Genomic DNA, 21,572 nt, shown 5'->3' with positions numbered 1-21,572 from the left:
GCTTAAAGGGTTGGGATTTGGACTTGAGAATTTATCTCCCCTTTCTTATCATTGAGATAGTGTGATAGGGTATGCTCATCCTGGCAATTTCAGGGAAGTCGATACCTGGTACCTGCAACCTGCATAAAAACCATGCATGTACAAACACAATATATACTAAGCTAAACAGGCAATGGCAGGAAGTGGTGCATCGTGTAGATCCCGACTAGCAGGTGACTACGACTCCCTTCCTTAACCACATCAGACACGCTATACAAAAGCAAACATGCACACCATACACATGCAAGTATGGGGTAAGTATCCATAATAAAACACATATGATAATAAATCATCTTACTAATCATCATTAATAACTGAAAGCAATGTAATGATCATCATCAATAATTGTGAATACTAAAAATAATCATCATACATACATGAAATGTAGAGTCTAAGTAATCTCATCATATAATAAATTGAATCCATAGCACAATATCTGATAATCTCAAAAGAATGCTGCTAACCAACAACATAAAACTAGCTCTAAAAGAGTTTAGCAACGATAACAAAACGCGAACTAGGGGCAGGCACTACAGTGCACATTGATCAAACAATGCTTAGACTACTACGACGTGTGATTTTCTTCTATCTAGATTTAACTACTTTAAAAATCATTAAATTTATTTTTACCAAATATATACCCTTTGAAAATTTAGTCACATACCAAACTTTTGTATAACAATCTTTGCTTTTATTGCATATTGCTTACCATTGTTTCTATCAATCAACGACTTCATATCTTAAGGGATTGTTTAAAGGAAAAAATAACGTCTTATCAATTTTATTATAGATATTTGGTAACATCATTTTAATGTAGATCTAAATATCAGGGTGTACCTTTGTTTGTATTTACATGTCAATCTCAGTCTCTAGGGTTAAACCAACATGCCAAAGATTATTTTTGTATGGGATTCATATTTTTTTATTCTAATCTAATTCATTCACAAGTAAAGCCTAGCTAAATGCTAAGAATGAACACATTTTAATTTTATCTTTAAAAAATGAAATATAGTTACATTTTTTTTGTTACTGAAATCAATCTATCAACTATAAAAATCAACTAAATATTTTTACTTCTTTTAAATTGTATCACCGACATATTCCAACTCTAAATTAAATTATATTTGAAATATCAAATTTTGTTTCTTAAGAAATTTCATAACAAAATAATTGATATTTTGTCAATGAGTCCTCCTTGTGGTGGAGTTGGTTCTTCTTGAGCTTACTAGGAATGAAATCTTGTTGAATCCAAGGCTCTAAAATTATAAGTGATGTAGTTGAGATTGCACCCTAAATGAATTTGGTATATGAATACTTCTCAATTATAGGCTCTTAGTTGAAAAAGGTTCAACCTCATTATTTTTCCCTATGTGAGATAAGTAAAATAACTTGATAAATGAAAAATCCTCTATCAAAATATCTCTCTTTCCAATCTATAGATATGAATCTAGTCATTGTTAATGGAAAGGTTTGCATATGCAATCTTTGAGCCCAAAATTGAAGTACATGTAAGTAGCCACATATAGTCTCCAACTAACTTAGTCTTAGGAACGAGTAATGATGCGTTGACTCACATTCTAATTTACTATTAGAGGAGATGTCTAGGCCACATATAAAAGGACTTTCCTTCTACCAACTTGTTTGTATGGTATTATAATAATATTTCAATTATGAATATCAACTCACAATGACCACCATATGAGAAGCATACCAATAGATGCTATAGGTAACCTTGTACACCCACAATTATAAACTATACATCAATTTTCAACATTTTGTTGTTGTCCTTGTATGCAACTTAATTACTTAAAACATATTTTATATAGACTTTAGAAATAAACAATGCTTGTTGTAAAATTCATTAAGCTGAAGGGTCAAAAGTGGTTGTTTCAAAGCATCACTTAATACCTAATTAAAGATGCACCAATAATGGTGCACTCAAAATCACTAGTGCTTATGAATAAATGTCCAAGTAGTAGCACACCAAAGGCCAATTATGAACCAAAAAGTTAAAAAATGATAAGATATTCATACAAGTGAAACTTATTAATAGGCTTTTACTTATCATTTTTTGGCTCCTTTGAAATTAGAAATTGCAAAGGATGATCAAGGCATGCTCAAATGTCGATAGAGCGTTGTTCCCCTATCTAGATTTAATTGCTTTACAAATCATTAAATTTCTTTTTGGCATATGTATACCCTTTGAAAATATAGTTACATACTAAACCTTTTTATATCAGCTTTGAAACTCCAAATATCAAATTCAAAATTACCTTTGACCATTGTTTCTATCAATCAATGACTTCAGACCTTAGCGGCTTGTTTAAAGGAAAAAATCATTTCTTAGAAATTTTCTTATAGATATTTGGTAACATCATTTTCAATGTAGATCTAGATATCTAGGCACAACTTTGTTTGCAAGTACAATCAATCTCAATCCCTAGTGTCAAACTAATGTGTTAAAGATCACTTTTGTATAAGATTCAGATTTGTGATTCTTATCTAACTCATTCACAAAGGAAGCCTAGCCAAATGCTAAGAATGATTATTATTTTTGTATTATCTAAAAAATAAAAGATTTTGAAATACAATTAGAAATTTTTTAATTGTTGAAATCAGTCTATGAACTATAAAAATTAATTACATACTTTTATTTCTTTTAGATTGTATCACCTACATATCCCAACTCTAAATTAAATTGTATATGAAAGATCAAACTTCGCTTTTCAGAAACTTTACAATAACAAATCAATATTTTGTCAATAAGTCCTCCTTATGGCAGAGTTGAATGGTTCTTAGTGAATCCACTAAGAATAATATCTTGATGAGTAAAAATCTATGAAGATATAAGGGATGCATCATAGAGTGACCTAAGATAAATTTGGTGGAATGAATACCTCAAAATTGTGAGCTCTTACCTTAACAAGTTTCAATCTAAATATTTCCCATATTAGAAAGCTAAAATAACTTTATAGATGAAAAAAAACTCTATGTAAATATCTAACTGTCCTTTGATTTTAATATTAAAGAAACCAAAACTATTTGTCTTTTGTTAATAAAATGGTTTATGTATGCATTCTTTGATAATGCAATAATGCAATAAATTATATATGAAAGATCAAACTTCACTTTAAAAAAATTTCACAATAAAATAATCAACATTTTGTCAATAAGTCCTCCTTGTGGTGGAGCTGAATGATTCTTAGTGAGTCCACTATGAATCAAATCTCGGTGAATGCAAAGCTCTGAAGATATAAGAGATGCAATATAGAGTGACCTAGTATAAATTTGGTGGAATGAATACCTTTCAAATGTGAGCTCTTATGTTAAGAAGTTTCAATCTAAATATTTTTCATATTAGAAAGATAAAATAACGTTATAGATGAAAAAAATTCCATAGAAATATTTAATTGTCATTTGTTAATAAAATGGTTATATATGCATTTTTTGATAATACAATAGTTTATGTATGCATTTTTTGATAATGCAATAGTTTATATATATGCATTCTTTGAATCCAAAACTTAAGTAGCCATTAGCTTCTCCTAATTCCAACCCAATTTTAGATTTTTAGATTCTGAGCAATTCATGGATCCAGACCTTTTCAAAGTGGAGCCACAAAAGTATTAATTTAAGTGCATTGTAAATAACAATTTGCTTCTGCTAAGAAGTTCAACTGTAACCAGAATCCAGAGCAGAGGATGGAAATAAATGAATCGAGTCCCTCTATAAACCGAAAGCAACCCACCATGCTTTTTCAAACATTTTCGTCCACTTGCCGTGAGCTTTTCCATACATAAAAATGCACAAAATTTAAGATTTGTATAGGATATTGCAATGGGACATGCTCTCAAAAAGTTATTTATATAACGACTGAAGTTTGACAGGAAAAAAAAAATCTTAAATACATACAGAATTGAATTTCTAGGAACTTAATAAAATATTTCATTAACCTTTAAGACTTTGCCCATTTCTCCACTGCACTTTTAGACAAGGACTTACCTGCCATTTGTAACAAGGGTTTAACTGCATCCCACTTGAACAATACCATCTAGTTATTTCAAGGGGCCAAACATTGAATCTTTTATAAATAGATATTGCAGAACCTAGGTCAGTACAAAAAGTTGCAATTTGAAAAAAGTATGTACAATTTTCATGAATGGTTCAAAGAATACTAACTTTAACTTTAACCTTGTCTGTAAATCATGAATAGTTATGGCTATCCTCGACACAGACCAGGTTTTTCTGGTTGCTCACAAACTGAAATCCTTGAACCAGAACGAGGCTTTACAATATATCCTTCTACATTTGAAGATGGCTTTTGATGATGAATATGGGATGGGTTTTCATCATTCTTTGGGGTTGAATGAGCTGATTGCCTGCAGTGAGCAATGGCTCCTTCAATGGCACTCTCAAAGTCTATGTTTATGTTAGCGCTGCTGCTTCTCTTAAGAAAAGCCCCATTTGGGCTAGAAATTGCATTGAGCTTGTGAGATTCAGCATTCACTTTACTGGATAGGCTTGCAGAGAAGGACTTTCTACGACCCACATGATCTTCTATCATGAGTGAACTTTCTTTGTGAATAGATTTGGCCACTGCTTCAGCTACTCTGTAGCCTTCTTTAGTTATATCAATGTTTCCATTGGGAGACCCTGGCTTTATTACCTTCACATAACGGTTTATAGCCTTGGCAATCATGTTTTGATCGGCACCGATTTTGTTCGTTGGATCTGTTTGATCTAACTCTGTGGTCCTCCTTTGATGTTGTTGCTGATCTTTGGTCTTTGAGAAAAGAGACTTTAGATATGATCTGGAGGCCTTCAATTTTAGGGCTAATGCTGCTTGTTTGGATTGGGTGGAATCCAGCAGCTTCTTGGCCTTCTTCAGCATTGGATGCTTTTGATTTTCCCTTTTTGATTCAGCGTCCTTGATTGACACTCTTTTGTTAATGGCTTCATAGACATCTGGATTGAGCTCTTGACTTGCTTCACATGAATCATATGGTGTACCATCACATGACTCATAAGGAGTGAGGAACAATGATGAATCCTCCTCCCTGTAAAAAGATCCAACTCCTACCGATTTATAGTCTGGATTCTTCCTCCCTAAAAGGCTCTGGGGTTTGTTTTCCTTACACTTTTCTGAGGCTAAGAGATCCTCCACCATCTGAATCCTGGGAGGAAGATGGAGAGGAAGAAGCTGACCTTTGTAGAAGAGCTCATCTGCAGGAGAAGCAACACAATCTGAACCATCCATTAAAGCCTTGGCATCAAACTCAAATTCTCTTGACTCTGCTCTCTTCTCATTCAGCTTTGTCCAAAAGATGGCAGATTCCACTTCAATATCAATATAATCATCATCTGTGAATTCATTGAAATCAAAGCAAGAGTTCAATGTTCCAAAGTGTTGTCCACCCTTGCTGAACTCTTCAGTTACAAGTTCTGAGATCTTCCTAGAATTTTCATGTTCTTGGCCATGCTTGTGATTGTTGTTGCAGGCTGCCATGATAGTTCTTCTTCCAAAAGCTTCCCTTTTGATTCAAATCAGTTAAAAACCTTTAAAGGCAAAAGGAATGCTACAAAAAGTGGAAAAATACAATGAACCATTGCAAGATAGACTATGTTGAAAGTTACATGAGGATCAGGAGCTTCATCCCAATATCTCTAAAAGCAAGAAAACACTGAAAGATATGATAACCAAAGTTGATGTGTGATTTCAGTGGTCATAATAAATTGATATGCACAACCATCACAAGAAAAACAGCACTTTATATAAACTGCAATACCCCTATATTCTAACCAAATGATTCTGCAAGCCCAGCTCTCCCATGAGGCTTACGAGGATGTGAAATCCTCATGACCCATGTCAGCTATACCCAAATAAACTACGATTGGCAACTCTTTCTGAAGAAAGCATTGGCATAAGGCGATTCTAATAAGCATGGGTTTGCAACTAATAGTAAGAAGAAGAACTCACACTTCAGTAAAAGCTCAAAACTTTTAGCTATACATATCATTCAAGAGACTTTTCCGTATAGGATTGAACATATTCTCATACTGCCAACTAATTTTTTTGTGAAATCCTGTTACAGGAAATAGTTCCTATTATATGCATCTACTTACTACTGTGCAGAGATTTCATAAACCCTTCTCAAGAAACAACATTCATAATGATTATGAGATTGCTGTAGCCTAAATATTTGCAGTCATAGATTGAATGTACACCAAATACCCAAAACCCAGAATACCACCAAGCCCATTCTAAACCCCAATACTCCTAAGCTTTCATTCATGGCTTATAAGAGCCAACTATTTGTAAAGTAGCAGAACACAATGGGTGTTGTTCATGAGCAAAACCTCACTAAAAGACCAATTCTTTAAATACACATTGCACTATGCTAGATTACTTAGATTCTTTAAAAAGGAGTCGATTCCAAAGACGAAAGGCCATATCACATCTGGGCCATCCTCAACAAGGAGGAAACGTAAGCACAACTCACAGAATCTGAAAGGAAGAAAACAAAAGAAAAATATCACACATATGGAAGTAAACGTATACTAATGTTAAAAGCTGAAGTTAAAGCTTTTACAATCAGAAATTATTGAGGCAATGATCTTGACAGTTTAAGTACTATAATCCTAATTAACATATTCATGGTGGGGAATAGATAAATTTGAAAGCCAGGGATGATTCACTTGAAGACAAAGCAGGGCATTCCCGTATGGAAGACTGACAGTCCACATGGAAATGGGCCTTCCACCATTGCAAAAGGTGTGATGAAATTCCGTGTCTATCAATTCCAGTTAGCTTTTTCCCTTGGAACTTCTAAAATGCTCCACTGTAGTCCAATGTCTAAGTCTTCCAAATTGACTATTTCTGTCTGAACACCATGTGTCCATTTTCCCACCTAATCCAAATCTCATATATGATGCTCAAACACTCATCATGATTCTTCAAACACTCATCATGATTCTTCATTTGGCTCCATCACAATACCTGATGTATGTTACCACATAACTAACTTTATCTGTATGATTTGTTTCCACCATAAGGATCTGAACAATAGTAGCTGAATTGTAATTTCAAATGTTTTAAATGACTTTATTACTTGTACGTTTTCTAGTGTGTTAGTGGAATGGTGGTGGTGATGGCATTGTGATGGCTAAGATTCAAATGTTTACTGGACCATTGTGATCACAAATGTGATGACTATGGATTTGAACTTCACCATTGTAAATTGGAAATGAAGTACCTAATTTATGATGTTATTGGTTCATAGTTCCAAAGCAAGAAAGTTGAGAACACCTTATTGGTATAACAATGGTCGTGTTGATAAAATTTTTTTTTTCATTTTAATTGAAAATGAGACTAATATTAATCAAGTGTTCATGCCAAAATAGCATATAATATTGTCAAGTATGATTCTTATGTACTAAGATACAATTTATAATATTATCATCACATTCATTCTACTAAATGGAACAATACACAAAATAGAAAAATATATATTTATTGATTGTACCAATTAAATTTACATACCAGTATCAATGATCTCACTATTCCAATTGAGTATTGTTAGAGTAATTAAATATTTTCTAATTAACTCTAGTCTACTTAACCTAAACTTTAGGCATATAATAATTAATTTTTTTTTAAATTTATGCAACTTAGGTTAGATATTTTTTAGGGTTTTGATCTCCTTTATAAGGATGATCTCTCATTGTAAACATTCATTGAGATTAATTCATTTTTTAATACAACCATCTTCTTTTGTTCATCAAGAATGTCACATCTATGGATTTGGCAATTTCAACCTCCATAACTTTTTGCTTCTCTCTTTCTATGACAGGCGTTTGCATGCAGGTGATTCGTGGGAGTTGTGGGGTTGATATTTCATCAACTTCAACAAGTACTACATATAGCACTCATATTGGTTACTAATACCATCTGACATGAAATTTGGTACAAAACTTCTCCTAATAACTACTTAATTAATTTATTACAAAATTGCCCTCTACAGTCAATCTTGTAGTGTAAAGAAATGGTGTGTTTAGTATATGATCTAATATTCAATAGAGTAATAGGAAAGTTTTTTCTTCTCATCCCACATGACTTTAAATATTTTCTTTCAAGTGGATTGACCATTGTGGAGATCTTACAATTCTTCATATTTGTATTCTTTTTAATTTTTCTGTCATAAATTTTGGTATTATATTATGGATAGAGTGGGGAAGAAATTATCTTACTAGATTACCAAATCTCTCTCACAAATAGATAAAATTTTATTCTACTTTAAGATTTTCATGGTCTTTGATGTTTATTACTCCTATTAGTTGTATTGAATAGTTTCTTATCACAAGCTTAAGAAAATATTACACAATTTTCTATTGGTTAGCTTTGACTAAACAAAAGACTTCCATGTAGTGTGGGACATATAATGTTGTCTTCCCAAAGACTTCGGTTTCTTAATCTTGATTAATTTTCATAGACAAAGAATTCAGCTTTACACCAAGTGGATTACACAAGACACTAAATGAAATGAATCTTAGAAAGTCCTCCTAAGGAATTAAACTTTTTCTAAGTGGATTGTGAGAATGATTGAAGGAAATCAAGCTTAGGAAACCTTTTATATAGCTTTGGGAAAGCATTTTAGAAAGATTGGGTCTTTCATTCTTTGGTTATTTTCCACATTCTTGTTAAAATAATGAGAACTTTTGTGGTCAAGATCATATAGAAGGCTACTAAGCCATATATATTTTGAAATGGTCATGAACTTCACATTGATATTTTATCAATTAGTTATCTCATACCATCTATTCAATAGATTTTGTTAGCCAAGATTTCATGGATTCATTCTCTCAAGTTTTTACAAGAAGTGTTGATGCATGTATTTGACACAATTATTTGAAACTTCCTTAACAAGCTCATCCATCTTGAAAGCTAAAATTCAATTTCTAATAATAGAAACAATTGAAAATCTTTATTTTTCAAATATTGGTACAAAAGATAACTTTTTTGTTTCTTGTAAACTAATTTCAACAAAGAGGCATACCTTCCACAATTTGGAAGAGATGATTAGATTTAAAAGATAAAGATCAAACTGATATACTATTCACAAGTCAATTCAAGATGTTTCATAAGAGAATGCAAAAAGGGAAAAGGATTCCTAACTAGATTATTGAAAAGTATGTAGAGATAGTTATCTTTATAGTAGAGAATGATCAATGTTGTATTGAAATATTTGAGCCTAGGGCAATCTGGATACAATCAATGAGATGTGAGATCATCCTTGATATTACTATTGACTATATTAAAGAAATGCTTAGTAGTCCTATCGATCCTAAAGTAGACAGGTTTGGAACTATTGAAGTTAATGAAAGGTTAATCCCATAGCTCCCAAGAATCACCTTCATGCAAACACCTATCATAGAAAGAGAGAAGCAAAGTCTATGGAGGCTAAAATTGCACGATTTATAGATGAGACATTCTTGATGAGAAAAAAGAGAAATTTTTATTATCAAAAGTGAATCAATAATTAAAAAGAGAGATTGTTCTTATAAAGGAGATCAAAACCCTAATAGGTAACTAATCTAGGCTACATGATAATAATTAATAAAATAATTAATTATTATGTGTCCAAAGTTTAGCTTAAGTAAACTAGAGATAATACATGATTTAGTAATTAAATCAAAATGATTTAATTAATAAGAAATTACTTTATTACTCTAACACCCCCCTTAGGATAAACCTAGGGAATAGCTAAAAGCCTAGAAACTATTACTGAAAGGAAATTTGGGTCCCAACAATAAGGCCTGATGAGGTACCCAAGCACAACCAAATCTCTAAAAATAAGAGAAATAGAAAAAATCACATGGGAAAAACCCTACTCCAAAAAGGGATGGAAATAATGCTGAAAAAACTAGTGAAGGAATGAAGAAGCCTCCAAACTAGGGAATTTCCTAGAAGATAGGAACAAAAGATGATCACAAAGAACACTAATGAAGTATGATGTTGCAAACACTACTAAATTGTTGATCTAAAAAACCTCCACTCTATAGAACATGACTAGGTAGAGAAGACTAAGTCTGAAGAGTCGATCAATCAAAGATGGAAGGTGTCTTCATGACCTCCAAAAATAGGAATGAAATAATGTCTATATGGTAAATGATCCAACTCGCCAAAATGCATAGATATCCAACCATTGCAATCACCTATTACATATGATCAAATATTAAATAGTTCACTCCATTGAACCAAGAAGGCAATAGAACCAACATAAGATTCCCCCTATAATGCTAAGAGGTAAGACATGAACACTGAAACTAAATGCAATATCTCCTATAAAAAGAACCAAGAATATCGAGAGTGCAAAAGAAGTACAAACACATATAATGACATGTGTCATCGATGCATCATGAGGCTAATTTCATAGAAGGAACACTTACTTGACAAATGAAGATGTAAAATATGGCCAACATGAAACCCCCAAGGCACTTTATAATGTAGTGTAAGTACAAAAAGACACAAAGATGTGCAAGATCCCAAAATGCAATAGATTGACACTTTATCTCAGTGCATTTGTAAAAAATGCAAACAACTAATCTCTAAATAGACCAAAAGAGACATAAGACTAGTACAATAGATAGTACAACCCATGATGAATCATCTAAAGCAACAAAATTGATCCCTGAAACAAAAACAAACAAGATATCCACCAGAATGCAAAAAAATTAAAAAGTGAATGGGATTTGCCAAGAGCAGAATCAGGAAAATAAAATATCTCGAGATATGTCTCTTAGAGTGCAAAATAGAACCTCTAGCTTTGAATTCATAAACGAACACTCAAATGACATCAAAAGTTCAAATAAATTGTACCATCACAATGAGCTCATAATTATCTTTCCAACGATATATCATTTATGAAATATGTAGTCCAGATGAACAAGTTATGACCAAAAACCATAAGTAGGTCAAAAAAGAGTCGGAAGGACAAAACAAAAAAATCACTACCTCTAGAAACATGCCCACCAGTACATAAATTACCCCAGGAAGAGTGTCAGTTTTGTACTAGAAACTGACTCGGGAAGCGTTCAAGTTTAGTACCAAAATTAATTTGGGAAGCTTGTCAGTTTTGTACCAAAATTACCTCAGGAAGCATGAAAAAATCTTGATTTTTGTACCACAAATTTTAATTTTTGTGCTAGAAAACCTTGATTTCTATGCCAAAAATCTTGATTTTTTAATCACAAAGACCATAAAATTGACACCTCAAGAATCATGCCCAATCTAGGAGCAACTTTTTTACCTCAAATTCCAACTGTGTCCAAAGTGGATAAAGTTTATATGAAAATAGGGGTTCTTGGACACTTTGAGCTCAATAGTGACGTCTGTTTGAGCTTAAAGTGACTCAAAAATAAGTAACTCCCCATATCAAAAAGAAAAATCATTCTAAAGAACTAAAATCCTCTTGAAAAAAGAGGCACAATGTGAGACCTCACTGCGACCTATCATAGCATAGTTGATACATTATTATTTTGATACTCATGACTCGATATGTTGAAACACTATCAAATACATTGAATATTATTATGTTATCTTATGTTGTGTAATGTTTTACTTTCAAATGTTTAATTATGTTATTAAAAATTTTATGAACATGTATACTGATGAAGTAGGGTAGAAAGTGAATGCAAAATTAACACTTTGATTATGAAATTTTCAATGGTTAAGAATATGAGTAGAAATAAGATAAAAAACTAATTAATTGAAAGATTATGTTCTAAGTTATGTGATTATCCTGATGAGTTTTGTGTGTGTGTGTGTGTGTGTGTGTGTGTGTATGTGCACGCGCGCCCTTTTTTTAAGTTGCTGATGTGTGCAATGAGTGTGCAAGATATTTTAGCCAAAAAATATAATGGAGAAATGAAATTGAACCCTATGTACCGTTTGTGAAAACTAGGGCTGAGTTTAAAAAAAGATGCAAACTCCGTTGTTCATATTTTATTTGTATTGTGGACTGAATGAATGTATCATTTTGTAATCATTAAGTGTTAATGTTTTGTAACAATGATTTTCAATGTTGCTTGACACTCATGAATTATATATGCATTCCAACATGATAGTTATGGTTAACTCAGTAACCTAAAGATCTAAGTTGGACTAGGTTAATGACCTTTTTGCTAATCAGTAAGTAATCAAGATTAATTACCCTAATTAGAATTAGTGATTATCTACATTTTGAAAGTTGTTAGAAAGTCCTAAAATTTCCAAGCTTTTTGTTAGGTCCCTTATTATTCCTAGAAGCCACAAATCATGAAAACTAAGTACCTATGGGGTATGGGTATGGGTTGGGGGCATTTTCCACCCCCTAGCCCCTTTTGTTGACTTTTATGGTCACCCAAAAACTCCATTTTTACTTTATTGCAAAAATTGAATGTTTTCATCATGAGTTGGATAAGTTAAACTCCACCTTGAGGTTAGCCTCATGACAAGTTGAGTTAGAAGAATCTAGAACATTTAGGCAAGTGGGGGAGTTATTACATTTTGAAGATGGTTGAGTTAGTGTCTTATTTAGAGGCAAATTTGAGAAAGAAGGAATGTTCACCCAACCTCTAATTTTAGAAAGCAATTCATGATTGAAAGAGAAGGGGAAGGAAGGAAAGCTCATCTCAAATTGTTCAATTGTCACAACCTTATTATGAAGGTAGGAATCCCTCAGCTCATGTTGTTCATGTTGTGTTTCATGTTTAAGTCATTTTGTTTGCATCTGTATCTTCATGTGTTTGTTGAATATGTTTGGGAGGGATTGAAATGAGTTTTCTCAAATGCTTTTCCTTTGTATTTTACATTTGATTTTCAAAGGGATTGTATAGGTTGTATTGGCATTACTCACCCTCAAATAGGGCAAAAGTGGCCATGTATGAGAGGAGGTCTTTAGTTGGACTCCGACAGTGTAGAGTCTCTTCTCAAGACGAGGAGAGGGAGAGAGAGAGTAGGGTGTTATGGGCCCCTACTTGTTAGCACAAACCATATTTTGAGTTTTGGAATTTAAGAAATGGAAGAACAGAAGTTCTTGAGTTTACAACCTCAAAAGGGCACTTGTTATGGTGTTGTGTCCAACGTCTCTTTTTGGAAAAATCCACCTTCTCCCTAGTCTGGTTCAATGACGAACCTATTGTGCAACCTTGGATGGAAGTGAATGTTTGAAATTGTCTTCTTGATTAAGTTTGGTTATCTCTCAGTCGATTTTCATTCTCTCTATGATCACCATGATGTGTTGTAGAATTCGTAATGGTTTCCCTATTGTGGAGCCAAAAAGGAAATTCAAAATTGTTATTGAAATTCAATTATGTTGGGAGATATTTCCTTGGAATAGTAATCTTGTGTATAAATATTATTTTTAACTTATTATTGAAATGACTACGATGTCGGGTTTTCTTTCTGGTTCTTCCTTGGTGGAGCCTTTGAATTAGTTGGTTCAATAAAAAAAATTGAGTAATATTCTTGCATATGATTACTTGAAATTGGATGTGATGATGTTTTACCTTACTGTGGCATTATATACTTCGAAATTGCATTCACATTATTAGTGTTAATTGGATAAAATGATGAAACATAGCTATGCAAACTTAAGTTCAAAATAGATTAAAGAAAATTTAATGTTATGATTGGGACTTCAATTTATTTTCATGATTATTAGGAGATAAAATAACCTTACTTTATGGTTTAAACAAATTATTAAACTCAATAATTATAATCAACACTAGAGAAAAAAAAAAAAATATTATTGCCCTTGATTAAATAGATATGTTTTGCTCAAATCCAATTAGAAAAAAATATACACCCCCTTGTCAAAAAGAAAAAAAATTTGGCGTCCAAAAATATTAACACTTAGAAAAAAATGAACAAGAAAAATAAATAAATAACCTCCCTAGAGAAAAATGCTCTCTGGAGTTTGTATGGGAAAAAATAATAATCCCCTTGTGATGATAGGGAATATTCCCTATTGATACCCTTTTAAAATTATATATAAAAAAGAAAAGAAAGAAAATATATAAATATCCTAAGAATCCTAAAATTCCTACCTATTTAACTTTATATCATAACTCCTTACCTCTGTCCTTATTTACATAGAAAACTTTAAACATAAATTCTTACCTTTTTCCTCCATTTCCTAGGTGTTGATAAAAGCCTCCAAAGTCTTTAAAAAAAGGGTACCTTATGTGCCCCTATGTCAGGTGACTTGTCTTATGCAATTAAATGAAAGTTAGCATGTTCTTTTTGAAAGATAACAAGGTACTTTATAAATTTATCTTACATCTACTTCCCCAGGCATACATCTCCTTGGAAGATTCTTTGGACTGCATTTTTCAACCATTGGCATGCATGTGCAAACTTGGGAAAGCACCCTTGTCTTGGGGAAATGATTTGACATGTGGCCTATAGGTAGGGTGGGTAGGATGGGGTTGGTTAGATAGTTAAAGGGTTTAGGTTATTTTTTTTTTAAGTTGTAGTTATTAGTTTTTAGTTAGTATTTTAAATTAAGTTTTAAAATTTAGTTAATTTATGTCTAGGATGTATTTTAAGTGTGTGTTAGATGTAATTAGTATTTGTTATTTTAGATTTGGTATTAATTAAGTGTAGTTAGATATTTTGTTAAGTAATTAAATTAGTATATTTTAAAGTTGGATAGTTAGTATTATTTTAAATATTATAAATTAGTATAGTTAAAGTTTTAAAATTAATGTTTAAATTAGTGTAGTTTATTTATTAGATTGTATTAGAGCTACAATTAGTGTTAGTGTAGTTTAATTAATATTTTTGGGTAGATTGTAATTCTATGGTTTTCTAATAGGTTTAGTGATTTTGTGTTTTACCGTTGTATTTTCAAAAATAAATAAAAATATTATATAGTTCTAAATTAAATTAAATTTAAGTAAACTACATATTATTTATCTTGTAATACTTAATTAAGTATTGGTAATATTTAAGTTTAATCTTAGCAATATTGATTAGTGAAATTTAAGTTTGACCTTAAAAGATGAGTGAGGTTGTTAATTAGCATATGATTCAATTTAAAAACATATTAATGTTTAGACCTTTTAATTAATTGATTTTAAATTTAAATAATTGATTTGTTAACAAAAGTTTAAATTAATGATCTATTCCTACACATTGATTTAAACTCAAATGGAATGTCAGTACATTGTTAGGAGAACTCGTATCAGTCTTACATTATACCTATACTTAAAATTGTGAAAACAAACATATCAAACTTAGTGGTGTTATTAATCAAAAAATAAATTATTAAGTGTGTTTATTCCCCTTGTATTTTGGGCATGAAATTTTGGTATCAGAGCCCATGTTTCAACACTAGGAACCTAAAACAATTTTACTTCAACTTAATCTAAACTTTAAATTTTTGTAAGATGCCTCCCGTTACACAAAGCAACTGATGAAGCAGAGGTCGTAGGGTGAGAGGTGCTAGAGTGGAATAAGAGGATGGAACACCACCTCCACCACCACCTCCACTACCACCATCACCGAACCTGAATCAAGATATTTTGGATGCCCTTCAGACATTGATTGGTGTAGTCCAGTAAAGGCTACCACCTATAGTATAGCTAGGGCAACAGATTCATGAAGAGGAAGTAGAGGCACCCAAAGGAGGTGGGTTTGGTGGCAGAGAGAGGAGTAGGAGTCCCCCATCGAGGTAGGTAGAGGGACAGGGTGAGCACAAGGGTGAGTTAATACACTAGAGAGGACCACCACTCAATAAATTTCCTAGACATGTAGGAGATGATATTATGGAGTTGATATGACTCCAGCCACCATACTATACTGGTTCCACTGACAGAACAGTAGTAGAGACTTGGTTATAGAGTCTACAGTGGTGCTTTGGATTACATCCTCATGGGAGTAATTTGAAGGCACACCTAGTAGTCCATCAGCTAAGGGGATATGCCTCCAATTGGTGGCATCAGGAGGAGATTATAGGAGTGAGGATGGATACCCTCACATGGGAGTCATTCTTGGTTAGATTCCTAGAGAGGTACCTATCTAAGCACTTCAAAAAGAAGCAGATAGATGAATTTCATTCTCTATATTAGAAGGGTCTCATAGTAGCTTAGTATGAGAGAAGGTTTCTTGAGCTCCTTCCATATGTTGAATACATGAAGGATGAGAAACTATGAGTATATCACTTCATCATGGGAATAAATTTCTCACTCTAGGGTACAGTCCATTTGGCCTTCCCTACCACCTTTAGATAGGTAGTTGAGATAGCACTAGTTGCTAAGGATACTTGGGGTAGACAAGAGTTACAGGATTGATCTTAGAACCAAAACTCTACCCAGTAGAAACCCCTATGGAAGGGGAATTAGAACTATATAGCAGGGTCCTCTAAGGGCCAATAGTCTTAGCAGAAAAAATCACAATAGTAGTAGCAGAAACCCTCACAAGGTTATCAAGGCTGCAAGCCCAAGTAGTGATAGTCACAAAGTCCCAAATAGGATTAGAAGGTATGGGCCCCACGGTCATAGTTAGTGAAGACTCAGTAGTCTTCTAGGGGTGGATGCAATGGATCTAGTAGGTTAGGAGGCCCACAATAGTCTAGACCACAAGGTGTATAGTCTTATACCTAAGGACCATGCTACACTAATGGTAGCATGGGCCATATAGCCAGAGAGTGTTTGTAGGGATAGTCATCTGATGGTCAGATAGGGGCTATTTTAGAGCCAATAGTTGGTGATATGGGTAGATCCCATAGAGTGTTTGTAGCAATTGACAGCTGCTAGGCTAAGCATTAGGCCATAGTTATCGAGGCCATAAGTATAATACAGGGTAGTATGGTTGATGTTTTATTTGATTCTAGAGCTACTAACTCTTTTATATCTCCATATGTAGTGGAGCATCAAAGCTAGTGGTAGTTAGACAGGATGTCAATTGGGAAGTAAAGTTAGCCTCAAGAGCCAGAGTGTTAGTTAGTTCCATGGTGCATAACTGCCAGATTCAGATTGGAGACATGTCCACAATGTATGATCTATGCATTACCCCTCTAGGTTCTTATAATGTTGTCCTTGGCATGGACTAGATTTATACCCACAACACCAAGATGCATTATCGACAAAAGAGCATGGAATGTGTGGACAAGTATGAGATCTCTAGAGTGATCTTCATGGTAAACAGACCAACATCCCTTTGTATGATTTCCACTACACAGCTTAGACAGTGCATGTGAAAGGGATATCAATTGTTTGCTATCACCATTAGTGATAGAGAGGAAGATTCAAAGGGAGAGCCATCCCTTGATGATTTTCCAATCTTGTAGGAGTTTCTAGATGTGTTTCCTTTGGAGCTCCTTGGTATGCCTCCATCTAGAGTAGTGGATTTTCATATAGATCTTGTGCTAGAAGCTGAGCTAGTATCAAGAGCACTATATAGGATGACTACTCATGAGCTCAGTGAACTAAAGACTCAATTGGAGGAACTCTTAGAGAAAGGGCATATTAGACCTAGTGTGTCACATTGGGGTGCACTAGTGATCTTTGTAAAAAAGAAAGATGGATCACTAAGGTTGTGCATTGATTATCAACAACTGAACAAAATAACCATCAAGAACTGATAATCACTTCCTAGGATTGATGATCTCTTCGATCAATTATAGGGTGCTTGAGTATTTTTAAAGATTTATTTGAATTTAGGTTATCATTAGTTGAGGATTGTGGGTAGTGATATCCCCAAAACTACATTTCGTATGAGGTATGGTCACTACAAGTTCACCATGGTACCATTTGTCCTCATGAATGCTCTGGCTATATTCATGAGCCTCATGAATGGAGTATTTTGTACCTTTTTGGATAAGTTTGTGGTTATTTTCCTTGATGACATTATGATATATTCTCATAATGAGAAGGATCATGAAGAGCACCTGAGGCAAATATTGCAAAAGTTGAGAGAGAATCAGTTGTATGGTAGCTTGTCAAAGTGTGCATTCTATAGAACTAAGGTACATTATTTGGGTCATGTCATATCAGGTGATGGACTCTTAGTAGACCCATTGAAGATTAGGGCCATCATGGATTGGCCAGCACCCACTAGTGTCACTAAAGTGAGGAGCTTTATGGGACTAGCAAGATATTACCAATGCTTCATTGCAAGATTCTCTAGATTGGCACACCCAATCACATCTCTTTAGAAAAAGAGGAAGAAGCACAAGTGGATAGAGAAGTGTGATAGAGCTTTTCAATATCTCAAGAGAGCCCTCATGAGTGCACCAATCCTAGTAGTGCTAGATCCTTCTACAGATTTTGTGGAGTACACTGATGCATCTTTAGAAGGTATAGGGGCAGTCCTTATGCAGGATGGATGACCTATTTCCTTTGAGTCTAGAAAATTGAAGACTCATGAACTCAATTACCCTACTCATGACCTAAAGCTTTTAGTAGTTGTTCATGCTTTAGTGAGATGGTGACACTTCTTTTTAGATCATAGATTCAAGCTTCATTTCGACCACCAGAGCTTGTAGTACATATTTACGTAGCTGAACCTTAATACTAGGAAAAGAAGGTGGACGGAGTTCCTTTGTGAGTATGATTTTGATGTTCATTAAATCAAGGGAAAGGAAAACATGGTTGCAGATGGATTAAGTAGAAGGCACCATGAGCTTTCATTTGTGACTACTTGCACTGACTTGAGAGAGTAGATCCTACAACACTTGCTAGTAGATGAACTTTATGCAAAAGTTAGTTAGATGATGCATTCTCATAGACCCTTAGAAGGGAATTATTTAGAGTATTCCTTGGAGTCTAATGGACTTTTGCATCATAGAGGATGTATGTATGTACCTTCCATTGGGCATTTGCATGAGCTCATTGTACTTGAGGCTCACAAAGCACCTTATGCAGTGCACCATGGTGTTAAGAAGTTACATGCAGATATGAGAAAATTATTTCACTAGTGAGGCATGAGAGTGTATATTGCTAGCATTGTTGCAAGATGCCTTGAGTGTCAGAGGGTGAAGGCAGAGAACTATTATCTTGGTGGGCTTCTTTAGCCTCATGAGATTATAGAGTGGAAGTGGGATGCTATATATATGGATTTTATTGTTGGTCTCCCCCTGTCATCTCACCCTCATGATGCTATTTTGATGATAGTTGACACGTTGACCAAGCTTGCTCATTTCTCACTTGTGCGTATTACATACATAGCATGAGACATAGCTTAGGTGTTTTTGGGGGACATTGTCAGACTTCATGGTGTTCCCTATAAGATCATCTTTGATAGAGACTCACTATTAACTTCATCCTTTTGGAGTGAGTTGCAGGTAGCATTGGGCACTAGGCTCAATTTTAGTATAGTGTATCATCCTCAGATCGATGGCCAGACTAAGTAGGTGAATTAGGTTTTGGAGGACATGCTATGTATGTACGTGATGGAGGTCAAATGGGAGGAATACTTACATCTTGTCAAGTTTTTCTATAACAATGGGCATCATTCCTCCATAGGTATGCTGCCTTATGAAGCCTTGTATGGAAGACCTTGCAGAATTCCCTTGAGTTGGGATAGGATCAAGGATTGAGTATCTATTGGTCCTTAGCTAGTAAAGGAGATGGAGCAGTAGGTGACCCTAATTAGACAATGCCTAAGAGAGGTATAGGATAGGTAGAATAAGTATGTAGATGTGAAGAGGATAGATCAAGAGTATCAGGTTGGACATAGAATTTTCTTGAGTGTGTGATTGCACAAGAGTTTGATTTGGAAAGGGCTCTAAGTTGCCACCTTGGATCATTGGACCATTTGAGATCCTAGAGAGAATAGGACCCATTTCTTACCATCTAGCTTTGCCACCTAGTCTGTCACACATCCACAATGTGTTTCACATTTTAGTACTTAGAGGATACATTTATGATGAGTCTCATATTATAGATTGGAATACTTTTTAGGTGGATTTGGATGGGTAGCTAGTGCTGGAGCCTATCTGTATTATTGCCTGATGGACCCTAGATTTTTGAGGCTGAGAGCTGGACCAGGTTAGGGTCTAGTGGGATTGTTATGATGAGTTCACAGCTTCATAGGAGGATGCAACATGGATGCGATCTTAGTACCCATATATTTTTTATGAACTCTAGGAGGAAGTTCATGCCTAGTGGGGGAGGATGTGAGGCCTCACCCCAACCCATCATAGCATAGTTGATACATTATTACTTTTATACTCATGACTTGATATGTCGAGACACTATTGGATAAATTGAACATTATTATGTTATCTTATATTGTGTGATGTTTTACTTTCAAATGTTTAATTATGTTATTAAATGTTTTATGAACATGTATACTGATGAAGTAGTGTAGAAAGTGAATGTAGAATTAACACTTTGATTATGCAATTTTAAATGGTTAAGAATATGAGTAGAAATGAGATAAACAACTAATTAATTGAAATATTATGTTCTAAGTTATGTGATTATCCCGACAAGTTATATATATATATATATATATATATATATATATCTACTGATGTGTGCAATGAGTGTGTAGGATATTATAGCCGAAAAATCTAATGTAGAGATGAAACTGAACCCTATGCACGATTTATGGAAACCAGGGTTGAGTCTAATAAAAGATATAAACCCCGTTGTTTGTATTTTATTTGTATCATGGATTGAATGAATGTATCATTTTGTAATCATTAAGTGTTAATATTTTGTAATAGTGATTTTTCAATGTCGCTTGATACTCATAAATTATATATGCATTACAACATGATAGTTAGGGTTAACTGAGTAACCTAAAGATCTAAGTTGGGCTAGGTTAGTGACCTTTTTGCTAATCAATTAGTAATTGAGATTAATTACTCTAATCAAGATTAGTGATTATCTACAATTTGAAGGTTGTTAAAAAGTCCTAAAATTTTTAAGCTTTTTGTTAGGTCCCTTATTAGTCCTAAAAGCCAAAAATCATGAAAACTAAGTACCTAAGGGGTATGGGTATGGGTTGGGGGAATTTTGAACCCCCTAGCTCCTTTTTGTTGACTTTTATGATCACCCAAAAACCCCATTTTCTCTTTATTACGAAAATTGAATGTTCTCATCATGAGTTGGATGAGTTAAACTCCACCTTGAGGTTAGCCTTATGACAAGTTGAGTTAGAGGACTCTAGAATATTTAAGAAAGTGGGGGAGTTATTACATTTTGAAGGTGGTTGAATTAGTATCTTATTTAGAGGAAAATTTGAGAGAGAAGGAGTATTTACCCAACCTCTAGTTTTAGAGAGCAATTCAGGATTGGAGGAGGAGGAGAAGGAAGGAAAGCTCATCTCAAATTGTTCAATTGCCATAACCTTATTGTGAAGGAAAAAATCCCTTAGCTCAAGTTGTTCATGTTGTGTTTCATGCTTAAGTCATTTTGTTTGCATATGTCTATTCATGTGTTTGTTGAATATGTTTGAGAGGGACTGAAATGGGTTTTCTTAAATATTTTTCTTTTGTATTTTAGAGTAGGGTGTTATGGGCCCCTACTCATCAGCAAAAACC

General features: G+C 33.8%; 1 protein-coding gene across 1 annotated transcript; it reads right to left on the bottom strand.

Annotated features, from left to right (window-relative positions):
* Positions 1-3,640: 3,640 nt before the first annotated feature.
* On the bottom strand, positions 3,641-6,569 carry LOC149577312 (putative membrane-associated kinase regulator 4). Its single transcript, XM_089823383.1, has 2 exons — positions 4,219-6,569; positions 3,641-3,824 (listed from the first exon to the last, which is right to left on the bottom strand). The coding sequence occupies exon 1, from the start codon at positions 5,543-5,545 to the stop codon at positions 4,259-4,261; it is 1,287 nt and encodes a 428-aa protein (XP_089679509.1). The 5' UTR covers positions 5,546-6,569; the 3' UTR covers positions 3,641-3,824; positions 4,219-4,258.
* Between the last annotated feature and the right edge of the window lie 15,003 nt (positions 6,570-21,572).

Source organism: Cupressus sempervirens, chromosome 1 (assembly GCF_028749045.1).
Source record: "Cupressus sempervirens isolate cs-2001-9-10 chromosome 1, ASM2874904v1, whole genome shotgun sequence".
NCBI lineage: Eukaryota > Viridiplantae > Streptophyta > Pinopsida > Cupressales > Cupressaceae > Cupressus > Cupressus sempervirens.
The sequence above is the reverse complement of the archived record's forward strand: the minus strand, read 5'-3'. Positions and strand labels throughout refer to the sequence as shown.

Bases quoted from the DNA above. Each gene is read 5' to 3' on its own strand.
- LOC149577312 (XM_089823383.1), bottom strand. From the start codon at position 5,545: ATGGCAGCCTGCAACAACAATCACAAGCATGGCCAAGAACATGAAAAT.